Source organism: Trachypithecus francoisi, unplaced genomic scaffold (genome assembly GCF_009764315.1).
Source record: "Trachypithecus francoisi isolate TF-2019V2 unplaced genomic scaffold, Tfra_2.0 Lachesis_group1, whole genome shotgun sequence".
NCBI classification, from domain to species: Eukaryota; Metazoa; Chordata; class Mammalia; order Primates; family Cercopithecidae; genus Trachypithecus; species Trachypithecus francoisi.
The window spans coordinates 24245913-24259453 of record NW_022681454.1 but is presented as its reverse complement, the minus strand read 5'-3'; the positions used below and the strand labels follow the sequence as shown (position 1 = coordinate 24259453).

At 45.8% G+C, this 13541-nt stretch overlaps 1 protein-coding gene across 1 annotated transcript in view; it reads left to right on the top strand.

The window, feature by feature from the left end:
• Positions 1 to 11992, top strand: part of LGI2 (leucine rich repeat LGI family member 2) — a 29986-nt gene extending 17994 nt beyond the window's left edge. Inside the window, exons 7-8 of the mRNA XM_033213905.1 lie at positions 958 to 1122; positions 9469 to 11992. Coding sequence (XP_033069796.1) covers positions 958 to 1122; positions 9469 to 10286 — 983 coding nt within the window. The 3' untranslated portion in view covers positions 10287 to 11992. The remainder of the gene's footprint in view (positions 1 to 957; positions 1123 to 9468) is intronic.
• The last annotated feature ends 1549 nt before the right edge of the window (positions 11993 to 13541 follow it).

Here is a 13541-nt window from a genome sequence, read left to right as displayed (position 1 = left end):
AAGGTACCCCATCGACTGGAGCCACTTGTCCATACTCTCCCTCAGTCACCTCCTACCTGTTGGGCTGCAAAGGCAGCCTCTTCTTTTCTCCTCCTTCTACCCACATCTTCGTGCACCACTCAGCCTCCATCTCCTTCCCTGTAGTCTTTAGAGTGGGCTGAGAAGCAAAGCCAGTCCCCTCACACTGGTTTAGCCAACAGGTGTTCAGTAAGCACCTACTCTGCCCCCAGAATGAAGGGAGGGGCACCTCTAAAAGGTAACGTGTATTGAGCACTCACTTTGTGCTAGGCTAAGTGGGTAGGAACCATAATACCCCTGAGACCGTAGCACAGGGTTTGGTTTGGTTTCCAGTGTTCAGTGTGCCATTTGGGGAGCGTACCATTCATTCTGAACGTGCAGTGGGGTTGTCTGCTGACAGGGAATCCCAAGCTAGGGGTTATAAAAACTGGAGATAAAGGGTCAGGTAAGTTTGAGAAGCACCACATCAAACAAAACAAAACAGACTTCTTCCCTACAAGGGCTGTTCTGAGAGAGCTGGAAGTACAGCATTTTCCAAACTCACTGGACCGCAGCCCCCACCTTGTCACAGCGTGATTTGCACGACAGTTTTGAGAATGTTGCTATGCAACGTCCTGTCTGTCTTACCACTTTGAAAGCCAAGTCTCACCAAATATGCTTAAAACTCAGATCCTTTAGCCAAACTCGGGAAGCCGTTTCTCCACAGGAAGCTGTAGTAGAAGCTGTGCATTCTGTCTGATAGTCCTGCACAAGCCAGGACTCTTTCTGGAATGTCCCAGAGTAAAATACACTGTGATGTTTGTGTTGCTTCTCTCCTGTCCTCCTCCTCCTCCTCCCCAGTCCTTTTCAGAGCTGATGTGATGATGGAAAGGTGATGGTGGTTGATAATTCCTGCAGGAGGTTTTATGAATGCTTTTCTTTTTAAACACCCGTTCCCAGATTTTGTTGTTCATCAGACTTTACCCTACCAGTCGGTTTCAGTGGATACGTTCAATTCCAAGAACGATGTGTACGTGGCCATTGCGCAGCCCAGCATGGAGAACTGCATGGTGCTGGAGTGGGACCACATCGAAATGAATTTCCGGAGCTACGACAACATTACAGGTGTGTTGTGGCTTTGATCAGATGTGTTGAACTAATTTTCCACAAGCCCATGGGAGAAGGAACGCCCTCTGTATTGAGGGAGAGCTCTGCCCTCTAACCTGGTTAGAGCTGGGGAACACGTCCCAGCCTACCCTCTGGGTCTCTCCAGTTTTTGTCTTAGTGTGGTCTGTTACTGGGAGAGTGGAAACCTCAGGTAGTGATCCTGCTTACTATTGATGAACATTTAGAGGTTGCACGTGGTGGGAGGCATTTTCTAGTAGAGGTGAGAAGTCACACTGAGAATTCCTTGTTCTGAGCAGTATGGGAGCCCAGGTCTGTACCAGCTTTGTAGCAACTAAATTATGCTTTGACTTTCGTTAAGCTGATTGTTAACTAATATGCTAACAAACACACAAACACACCCTGTAGCTTGTTCCTAGTGCCCTTTGCTAAGTCCTAGTGATCATTGCTTTCTTTTAGTAAGTATGTACAAAATAAGAATAAATAGATCCCTAAATTAGGCATTTGGGATATGAATTAGTTAACACTTCTTTCAGTGCTGTCATGGGATCCCAGTGCCTTAGCCTTACTAAGTGTGGACTGTCTACTTGCTTTTGAAATAACCTTTGAAAGACTTCATTTATCAACATGCAATCTGATAAGAATACTGTGTAAACAGTGCCACAAATGTCTAATCATCACCCCAGGAGAGGGTTTCCTTTAGAGGCTCCTGATGTGGCCTTAGAGCAGTGTTTTACTGTTGCAGCAAGAAGCATATTCAGGTAGAATTTCTGGGTTGGGAGGCTCCTAAGAGTCTCCCAAGCACCAAGTGGCTTCACAGCAGGTACGGGGATGTGGGGAGGCGGGGAGAGCTGCTAATGAGCCTTATCTCACAGTGTATCTCGGTGTGAGATGTACATCGGATGCTCCGAGGATGCCATTTCAGATGAGCTGGCCACCGTCGGGCCATCTGGCCTCCCAGTGCTGAGCTCACCTTCCGGAGAGTAGCGCTCTTGGAAGTGCAGACTCAGCACAGAGCGGCACAGGTGAACCTGCCGTGGAAGCCAAGAACAAGGGATATGAGGAAGTGAGTCCATGCCCACGTGGTTTTGTTCTTCCCTCTTCGTCCTGACATGGAAGATAGGGGAGGGGAGGATGAGCTGGCCTCTCTGCCTTTTCTCCCCGTCTCTAGGGTAGGAGATGGGAGCAGAATGAAGCTTTGCTGCTTTTTGTTCTTTGTTTTTTCGTGGTTTTTTTTTTTTTTTTTTTTTTTGAGACAGGCTCTTACTCTGTCACCCAGGCTGGAGTGCAGTGATGCAATCTTGCCTCATTGCAACCTGGAACTCCTGGGCTCAAGGGATCCTCCTGCCCCAGCCTCCTGAGTAGCTGGGACTACAAGCACACACCACTGCACCCAGCTAATTTTTTATTTTTTGTAGAGACAGGGTCTCACTATGATGCCCAGGCTGATCTCAAACTCTTGAGCTCAAGGGATCCTCCTGCCTTGGCCTCCCAAAGTGCTGGGATTATAGGCTTGAGCCACCGTGCCTGGCTGAGCTTTGCTCTTGAACAAGTTCCAGTGCCGATGTTGGCTGTGAGCCTGTGAGGCACCAGGGCCTAGTTGATCCCATTGGAAGCTCATAACAGCCCTTGGAGTTACATCTGCCCATAGGTTGGAGGACAAAAGCTCTCTTCTTTAGAGAGAGGAGGCATACATACTAGAAAGAGCTCAGCTTTTGAAAACTGATGCACATGGATTGTACTCCCAACTCTGCCGTGGACTGGGAAGTACCTGTGCCTTTGAGGCTTGGTTTTCTCATCTGGGAAATGGGGAATGGATGTGCCTCATGTGGATGCTGTGAGGACTGAGTGCACAGAGCAGGCACTTCTCAAAGCCGCCATCCTTTTCACAGCCTTACAAATGATGAGGTCCAGGCTCAGACGTGTCCAGTCACCCACTGTTTATTCAGGGCCAAGCCCGGGGTTTCTCATGGTTGTACCCCACTGGATTTCTCTCCCAGGTTGACCTTGGTAGGACAACCTTGTCTTTCTTTTTTTTTCTTCTTCTTCTTCTTCTTCTTATTTTAGATGGAGTCTCACTCTGTCGTCATGCTGGAGTGCAGTGGCACAGTCTCGGCTCACTGCAACCTCTGCCTCCTGGGTTCAAGCGATTCTCCTGCCTCAGCTCCCTGAGTAGCTGGGACTGTAGGCACCCACCACCACACCCGGCTAATGTTTTTTATTTTTAGTAGAGACGGGGTTTCGCTATGTTGGCCAGGCTGGTCTCAAACTCCTGCCCTTCTGATATACGGCAGCTGGTGGTGTTCTTAAATTTATTCATTCATTCCAAAGATTTCTTGAACATTTACTCTGAGCCAGGCATGTTCTTGGTGCTGGGGACACAGCAGTGAATAAACCAGATAAAATTCTGGCCAGGAGTAATGGCTCATGCCTGTAATCCCAGCACTTTGGGAGGCCAAGGCAGGTGGATCATGAGGTCAGGAGTTTGAGACCAGCCTGGCCAATATGGTAAAGCCTTGTCTCTACTAAAAATACAAAAATTAGCCAGGCGTGGTGGTGGGTGCCTGTAATCCCAGCTACTTGGGAGGCTCAGGCAGAAGAATTCCTTGAACCCGGGAGGCAGAGGTTGCAGTGAGCCAAGATCGTGCTGCTGCTCTCCAGCCTGGGTGACAGAGCAAGACTCCATCTCAAAAAAACCAAACAAAACATAAAAACCTTTGCCCTCAGGAGTTTCCATTCTAATGGGAGAAAGAGACAGTAAGAAAGAATATTCGTATTGTAATAATTATCGTAAAAATAATTGTAGTATTAAAAAAAAACACGAGACAGAAATGTGCTAAGGAGGGGAAATAAAGTGAAGAAGGAAGATGTGGAGTACTGTGTGTGGGAGGATTTGAAGGCTTGGGTAGAGTGTCCAGGAGAGGCCACATCAAGAAGGTGCTACTTGAATAAGACCTGTGGGATTGGTGGGATTGGTTCCCATGGAGACGGGGGAAGAGCACTCCAGGCAAAGGGAGCAGCAAGTGCATAGGTAGAGGCAGGAGAGCATCTTTCCTGTTTGAAGAACATCCAGGGGGATGGTTTGGCATGAGCAAAATGAGCCAGCGCAGAGTTGCAGTTGATGAGTCCGAAGTCAGAAAGGCTCATCATGGAGTCGCACAAGTCCTAGGAAGGACTTGGCTTTTCTTCTGAATGTCCTGCAAAGCCGTGGAGGGTTTTGTGCAGAGGCAGGAGGATGCAGGTACCTAGCTAAGAGGCTGGATTGTGTCCAGCTACCGGGTCAAATATAGACTTTTGGAGTGAGGGCACAAAGGTGGAAGCACAGTGGCCAGCTAAGAGGCTATGAAAAGAATCTGGAACCCAGGCAAGCAAGCATGGCCTGGACCCAACGGAGGCCACAGAGCTGGTGGGGAGGAAGTCAGTGCGATCCGAGTGGGTGTGGCTGGGGTCAAAGCCCTGCTGGACCTTGTTAGTTTCCAAGGATTCCTCAGCCCTTCAGTCTCCAAGTCTGAATCATCCCACAGCTCGGTGGCCATGACATGAAGCCCACCTGGCTCCTCTTTTCACCACCAAGCCCGAGAAATGAGTTCCAACGTCAGACTGGCTTTTGATCATCCTGGCTCCAGCCCTGACTGGTTGGTGGCCGTGGTCAAGTGATTTAATGTGCGTGAGCCCCTTTCATCTGTAAAGTGGAGATTTTAGGAATTTCCACTTTATCTATAAAATGGGATCAGCATAGTATTGGACTCAGGGAAATACTATAAGGAATTTTTTTTTTTTTTTTTTTTAGACAGAGTCTCACTCTTGTCACACAGGCTGGAGTGTAGTGGTGTGATCTTGGCTCACTACAACCTCCACCTCCCAGATTCAAGCGATTTTCCGGCCTCAGCCTCCCGAGTATCTGGGATTACAGGCACACACCACCATGCCTGGATAATTTTTGTATTTTTAGTAGAGATGGGGTTTCACGATGTTGGCCAGGCTATTCTCGAACTCCTGACCTCAGGTGATTCACCCGCCTCAGCCTCCCAAAGTGTTAGGATTACAGGCCAATACTGTAAGGATTTAATGGGGATAAAATAGGAACAACCCTCCTTTTCCCCCCACAGACTCTACCTTTTTGATTCCCATTAAAACTGCTCCACAACTTGCATGAGCGTAGGGACTGCAGAGAGCAGCAGACTTCCCTGAGGGAGGTAGAAGGTGGTGCTACAGAAGGAAGGAGGGAGGAGAGGAGCTGTCTTGCTCCATGGAGGGAGGAGAGGAGCTGTCTCTTGGTAGCTGGCATTGAGCCTGGCATGAGGGAAAGCCCTACAGCACATGTGGGTAGGCAAGGACGCTGCCCTGGGTGCTACTTGCCTAGAAGAAGAAGGAGGTAAATGGATCATTCTCCCTCCCTGTGCTGTGCATACCTCATTTGACATCTTGTTTGGCTGTGGGGTCGTCCCCAAGTTGACAAGGGCGGGGCAGGATTTTCTCAATCCGTGCACTTCCTCCTTTGCCGGCCTAGTGACCATGTTGCCAAAGGGACGGCTCTAGCTGTCCATGTGCCCCAGGGGAGAGAGAGAAACCCACGGTCATGTTCACCGTGAGGTTCTCTTCCCCTTGTTCTCTCTACACCTCATCTCGGCTTTCTCAATTTTGGTTTATTTTGTTTGCCTTTTGATTTCTGCAGGCTAAGTATGTTCCAACCTGTAATCCCTCTTCCTACGTTCACCACCCCCACCCGCCACACACATGCACACAATGATCTGTCTGCTACTGACAACTCCATGGCTGACCTGGACAGAGTGTGTTTCAGAGCATCTCCAGGAAAGGAATTCCTTCTGTTTCACGCGGTCCTTTGGCTGTGACAGGCAGACCTCTAGGATGCTTCTGGGGGGCGGTGGCCTCCATAGCCAGGTGCTCAAGAAGAGACGAGGAGCCTGCACTCTCAATTAGTGTTGGCAGGGTGGAAGTCAATGCCGCTTTTGAAGAGCAGTTTGGCAGTTAAAACCCAAAAGCTTAAAAATGTGCACAACATTTGCCCCAGCAATTCTTACACTTGAGAACACTGCCAGATGGTATCAAAACATGGTATTTAAGAATATTTCAAAGGAAATGTTATTTTACAATAAGAAAACCTAGAAAGAACTGCAATGTCCAACAGTAGAGCATTAATTAAATACAATATGGTGCATCCACGCAATGAGATTCTGTGTAGTGTCAAACAATATCAAGTTGTTGAAGAATCATCAGCATGAGGAAATGTTCACAGCATGGGCGCCAAGTGAAAAAAAGGTAGATTATAAAATATCTATGGATAACATAAACCCCAGTTTTTGAAAAAAGAATATTTGAATATGTGCATAGATTAAACATTAAATAACATATCAAGATATTTGGTGTTATTTCACATCTATAGTACAACTAGTTTGTATTTTCTCCTTTGTGCTTTTTGGTTCTTTGGTAGCAGAGTATAGACTGAGGCCAAACTATCTGAATTTAAATCTCAGTCTCTACCACATACTAGCTGTGTGACTTTTACTAAATTACTTAACTTCTCTGTGCCTCAGTTTTACCCTTCGTAAAATGGGGATGATGCTGCTGCTAAGAATAGTATATGCCTCATATAGTTGTTACAGGGATTAAATAAGTAAATGCATGTAGAGTACTTAGAATAGTGCCTGGTGATAGCTACATACTTTTTTTTTTTTTTTTGAGACAGAGTCTCGCTCTGTCGCCCAGGCTGGAGTGCAGTGGTGTGATCTCGGCTCACTGCAAGCTCCGCCTCCTGGGTTCACGCCATTCTTCTGCCTCAGCCTGCCGAGTAGCTGGGACTACAGGCGCCCGCCACCATGCCTGGCTAATTTTTTTGTATTTTTAGTAGAGACAGGGTTTCACTGTGTTGGCCAGGATGGTCTTGATCTCCTGACCTCGTGATCCGCCCACCTCGGCCTCCCAAAGTGCTGGCATTACAGGCATGAGCCACCGTGCCTGGCCCACCTATACACTTTTTACATTTTACCTCTTAGTATTTTCAAAATTTGCTCTGGTAAACATTTAACACACATATCCTCAGGGAAAAAACAATGCAATAATTAGTTTTAAACAAGGAAAAGGGATTAGGTCCTTGCGGGAAGGCCAGAATGGTGAAAGAGAAAAGTAAATGCCACTCTGAAAACCACCCAGTGTCAGCCCCCAAAGCCAATCCTTAGGATAGAAATGGAATCATCCTTAGAATTTGGAATTCTGGCCAATTTCGCTTTGGTCCAAATTACGTAGACAATTAAAGGAAAGAAATAACCTTTAATCGAATGATCTAGATGGAGGATCAGTGGTCTTGTGGGTGGTCCTTTGCTTAGTGGTTGGTCTTCTGGAATGGGGAGGTCTGGGGGGCATCTGGGTGCAGGGTGAGAAGGGATGGTGGGAGGTGAGCCAGAGAGGAGGGTCACCATGGAAAATGGTCCCCTATCTCTGCAAAGTCTTAGTTTTATGATGCCTGAATGAGATCATTCAGACTATTGCTCCTTCTTTAGATATTTATGCATGCCCACTATGGGCAAGCACTAAGGGGCAAGGTCTTGTGATTACTGTGACAATTGCTTCAATTGTCCAATAATGATAGCCACTAATGATCAATCACCCCCTAGATGCCAGTGCTCCATGCTAGAAACACTTGCCATGAATGATCTCATTTCATCCTTACAGTCACTTGTAAGTTCAGGGCTGGCAGCATCTTCAATCTCATTTTATGAATGAGGAACGGGAGCACAGAGTTGGGTTAACTGGCATAGGGTCAGAAAGCTTACAAGGTGCAGGGCTGGGCTTTGAACCCTAGGCCACCTGGTGTGTGTCATAAGGTTTAACCCTACTCTTTCTGCCTCCACTTGGCTTCTTTTGTTTTTGGAAATCAAGAGAGCCCAAATGTGTTCAAGAACACGCAGAAATCTTTTTCTCCTGCCTCTGAGACCTCACTCCTGCCTTTTTACCATCCCTTACCCATCCGCACCGCCAGGAGAAGCCTGTTTAACTGCCTCCTTCTGCCACATGGAGTCAGGAAATACTTTTTTTTTTCCCCAAGGATACACATTTTTTAACTGACAAATTAAAATTGTGTCTATTTATTTGTGTATAAAATGTTGTTTTGAAATATGTATAGATTGTGGAAAGGCTAAATCAAGCTATTTAATGTAGCTTTATTAAAAAGCATGACGATAATTCCTTTGGTGCATTAGTGAGTTTCCTGAATTGTATGCCTGCCTCTGAGGACTCCAGAGGCCCTGATGACCTCACTTGACCATTTCTATGGAAGCACATTTTTAGACAATTTTAAAAAATTGTTTTAATTGTGGCAAAATACACAAAGCACAAAATGTACTATCTTAGCCATGTTTTAATATACTGGTCAGTAGTGTTAGATACATTCACATTGTTGTATAACTAACCTCCAAACGCTTTTCATCTTGAAAAACTGAAACTCTGCCATTAAATGACAACTCCTCATTTCCCCCATCCCACAGCCCCTGAAAACCACTCCTTTCCTTTCTGTCTGTATACATCTGACTGCTCTAGGTACCTCATATAAGTGGAATCATATAGTATTTGTCTTTTTGTGACTAGCTATTTCACTTAGCTTAATGCCCTCAAAGTCCATCCACATTGTAGCATATGTCAGAATTTTCTTCCTTTTTAAGGCTGAATAATATTCCATTTTATGTATATACCACATTTTGTCTATCTATTCATCTGTTGAAGCAACCTGAGTTGCTTCTACCTTTTGGCTATTGTGAAGGATGATGTTATAGGTGTCTTAGTCTGTTTGGGCTGCTGCAACAGAATACCATAGACTGAGTGGCTTATAAACAACAGAAATTTATTTCTCATAGTTCTGGGACTGGGAAGTCCAAGATCAAGACACTGGCAGATTTAGTATGTGGCAAGAACCCACTGCATAGCTGACCACCTCTTTGCTGTGTCTTTATGTGGTGGAAGGGCAGAGGGAGTTGGAAGGGCACTAATCCCATTCCTGAGGACTCTGCTCCCATGAACTAATCACCTCCCAAAGGCCCCACCACCAAATACCATCACATTGGAGATGAGGTTTCATCATATGCATTTTGAGAGACCATAAACATTTGGTCAATAGCATTAGGTGTACAGATATCTCTTTGAGTCACTGCTTTCAATTATTTTGGGTATATACCAAGAAGTGGAATTGCTGGCTCATAGGGTAAGTCCATGTTTACTGTTTTCCATAGTGGCTGTGCCATTTCACACTCCCACCAGCAGTGTACAAGAGTACAAGTGGCGTTGCGTTTTTAGCTGTAGTTGCACTAATCTCCTCTCCTTTGTTTTGGAGCACAGGTCAGTCCATCGTGGGCTGTAAGGCCATTCTCATCGATGATCAGGTCTTTGTGGTGGTAGCCCAGCTCTTCGGTGGCTCTCACATTTACAAATACGACGAGAGCTGGACCAAATTTGTCAAATTCCAAGACATAGAGGTCTCTCGCATTTCCAAGCCCAACGACATTGAGCTGTTTCAGATCGACGACGAGACGTTCTTTGTCATCGCAGACAGCTCGAAGGCTGGTCTGTCCACAGTTTACAAATGGAACAGCAAAGGATTCTATTCTTACCAGTCACTGCATGAGTGGTTCAGAGACACGGATGCGGAGTTTGTTGATATCGATGGAAAATCGCATCTCATCCTGTCCAGCCGCTCCCAGGTCCCCATCATCCTCCAGTGGAATAAAAGCTCTAAGAAGTTTGTCCCCCATGGTGACATCCCCAACATGGAGGACGTACTGGCTGTGAAGAGCTTCCGAATGCACAATACCCTGTACCTTTCCCTCACCCGCTTCATCGGGGACTCCCGGGTCATGAGATGGAACAGTAAGCAGTTCGTGGAGATCCAAGCTCTTCCATCCCGGGGAGCCATGACCCTGCAGCCCTTTTCTTTTAAAGATAATCACTACCTGGCCCTGGGGAGTGACTATACATTCTCTCAGATATACCAGTGGGATAAAGAGAAGCAGCTATTCAAAAAGTTTAAGGAGATTTATGTGCAGGCGCCTCGTTCATTCACAGCTGTCTCCACCGACAGGAGAGATTTCTTTTTTGCCTCCAGTTTCAAAGGGAAAACAAAGATTTTTGAACATATCATTGTTGACTTAAGTTTGTGAAGGTGTGGTGGGTGAAATTAAAAGACATGTAGCATTAGGTCTCACAAGAGAGGACCAAGAAAAATCAACACACAAATCAAAGCCAGGCTCAGAGCCCTGAAATTAAAAAGCACTGAAATAGTTAGACGTTTTCAAACTTTTAGAACTCACATTTTAATCAGGGATTGCATTTATTGGCTAACTGCATGACATGCCCATTCTACCATTTTAAAAAACATCTTAAAGCCTGTAATTTCTGAGAAAAGAGTACAGCATTTACTCTTATCATCTAGAAATGTATTATGCCTTTTTTCCTCGTTTTTAATGAGGAAGAAGAAAATTGGATAAGATGGGACAGCTCTTATAATGATATAAAAAAACACACTTTGAGCCCCTCTTATTCCACTTTAGCAATCTTTTTGGTAAGAACTCTTAAGCCAAAAGTCAGCTGAAAAGATTTGCTGATTATTAGTTTAAAAATCTTGTAACACTCAGCAGTGCTATTTTGAGTCATCCCAGTTTCCTAAAAGTAATGCCCAGTCTTCCTGAATCCTCCTTAATAGCAGAACCTTGGTGATTTTGTTGGCTCATATGAATGCTTATCATGGATATGTTAGCAACTTAACGTTTGACATTGCTTCCTCTGCCACAAAGACAATACTCTGGTGACACATGTCTAGACCCAGCACAGGCTGTAGGCCCAGCAGCAACTCAAAGGAGTTTCTCCCTCTTTCTTATGGTTCAAAGCTGACCCTGTGGTGGCCAGAGCAGTAATGCTTGTTTGATGCTCTTCATGGCTCATCTGCTTCCCGGAACCCACCCGTTGAGTTTGTGGGTAACCAGCAGACAGGCCAAACACTGAATGGTGCTTTTCATTTCATCCTTTAGAGGGATGAAACAGTTATTTCTGTCCGATGAGCATTTGGTAGAATTTTTGAAGTGAGATTTTACGAAGGCAAAGAGGACTTTACACAGATCTCGACGTGCTTTGAAACCTAGAGGTGGTCCTTTGATTTGTGCGTGTCCTTGCCCTCTGGACAGCTGAATATTTCAAGTAATCGAATACCAACTTCCCTGCCAGCCCACCTGCCTTCCGCCCCGCTTGTGTAACAGTCCCGTTTTGTTGAGTTGCTGCTCTCGCAGCTACCAGTTCAGCTCACACCAAATCACAACCCAAGATACTCAGATAGGAAGACTCCTTCCTCTCCCAGTACTTTCCCAAAGGAAAATCCCCCAGACCCATATGCTCACAGGGCCCACGTGTTGGCAGTGGAATCAGCCTGTGCAGGCTGGGGATCTCAGGCTGATCAGTAGGGGCCAGCTTTGGAGCCAGCCAAGCTGAATCCCACACTCCAGGTCTGTGCTCAAGAGACCAGATGGTGTATTTCCAAATGGGCCTCTCTGGTATGGACAATAGGGAAGCTCCTGGGGTTCGGTTATGTGGAAGATTCTTACTGGATGTTCCACCTGGTTAGCTGGTTCTCTTCAGAGAATATAAAGTGAATGCCTTTAGGGGTAGCTCTGAGAGAGAAATCCAACAACTTCATTCCTAGCCATGAAAGTAGCACGATCATATTGTACTGTATTGTTATTGTAAAATGATTATTTGCCATGTCATGAGTAGGTAGATGTTTTGCCACAAATATGAATGTGTTTGTTGTTTCCTGACTTGAAGCAATGAAGACTGAGACAATAAATAGCACTCAGAGAATGAAGCATTGGTGTTACATCAGCACTCTTGGGTAACATTCTGGGACTGTAGGCTGAGGCTTCCAGCCTCAGAAACCACGGATTTTAGTGAACGAACTCACCCACACATAGTAGTGTTGTTACTTGAAACTTCTACAAATACCAAGCGAACAGGAGAAAAGTGGTTTGTTTTCATTTTTAAGTGCAAATTACTTTTCTTCTGCCTTTTTTTTTTTTTTTTTTTTTTTGCCTTCTTGGTTTATTTGAATAGGCTACAAATGCCCAGGTTCCCCCATTAGAGGCTGAAAGGGGAAGAGCTCTGCCGTTCCTCCAGCCCTAGAGATGGCAAGCTATTCTTTCTGTTGCATGGAACCCCTCAGACAAACTGAGTGGAAAAATGGGTACTTGGCAAACTGTAGGAGATATTTAGACAGTCCCAGCAACTATGCCAGATCAAAGTAATGTTCCCAATTCCAGCCACCTGTAGGGACGGCAAGGTGGCATCTTTTCACAGCGTTGCCACTGCAGAGAGGAATCACATTCCCAGCTGTACCTCTGAGGGTCAATTAGCGACTAAGCCCCCTGCACTCACTATTCTGATCACATTGCCAGATTCTGGGAAACCAGGAAACACAGGACGCCGGGCTTAGGATGGGGAGAGCTGTTGAGTCTGGATGGGGAATTAGGGGGTGAAAGAATGATCTAAACAGGTGATGGGTAGGGTGTGAGAAGTGGGTGACCCACTCAACTGCAATCGGGTTTTCCTTTTTATAGTTTTATTTTACGCAAGACTAAAGCCTGCAATCTACAGAGCGCCTATGCTGTGGAAGGAGATATTTGTTCTGGCCAACTTACTAAAGGAGCATAGATGTTCTCAGCACGGGGTGGCGGATGCTTTGCTTCATTAATCTTACTGCTCCATCCCAAGAATCCCTGAAGTTTTAAACAATTCCTGCAAGAAGCATTCTTTCAGTAATAATGTAAAACACAAAACCAACCAAGCAACAGCAAAAATGCAAAGCAGAGACATATGTGGACTATCCCCAGTGGAGATCAGCTTGAAGGAGGGGGCAGATTTTTCTTCTGCTTTCCCTCCCATCACCCATTGGGTGGTCGTCTGCTTAGCTTGTTTCTTCTTTATTTATTTATTTATTTTGAGACGGAGTCTTGCTCTGTCGCCCGGGCTGGAGTGCAGTGGCCGGATCTCAGCTCACTGCAAGTTCCGCCTCCCGGGTTTAGCCATTCTCCTGCCTCAGCCTCCGGAGTAGCTGGGACTACAGGCGCCCACCACTTCGCCCGGCTAGTTTTTTTTTTTTGTATTTTTAGTAGAGACGGGTTTCACCATGTTAGCCAGGATGGTCTCGATCTCCTGACCTCGTGATCCGCCCGTCTTTATGAGCTCTGTGGCTAGGCTCCTGGACTGATTCCTCTGTGCAGCCATGTGGCTTTAAGGCCTTTCCTTAAAGGGAGACTTGTCCCCATACTCCATAGGATCGGGAATGAGTCTGTTATCAAGACTATAAGAATAAATCTTAGATATGAAGAGCACTGTGTTATTGGACAGTGGATGATAAGGCCACCTTACAT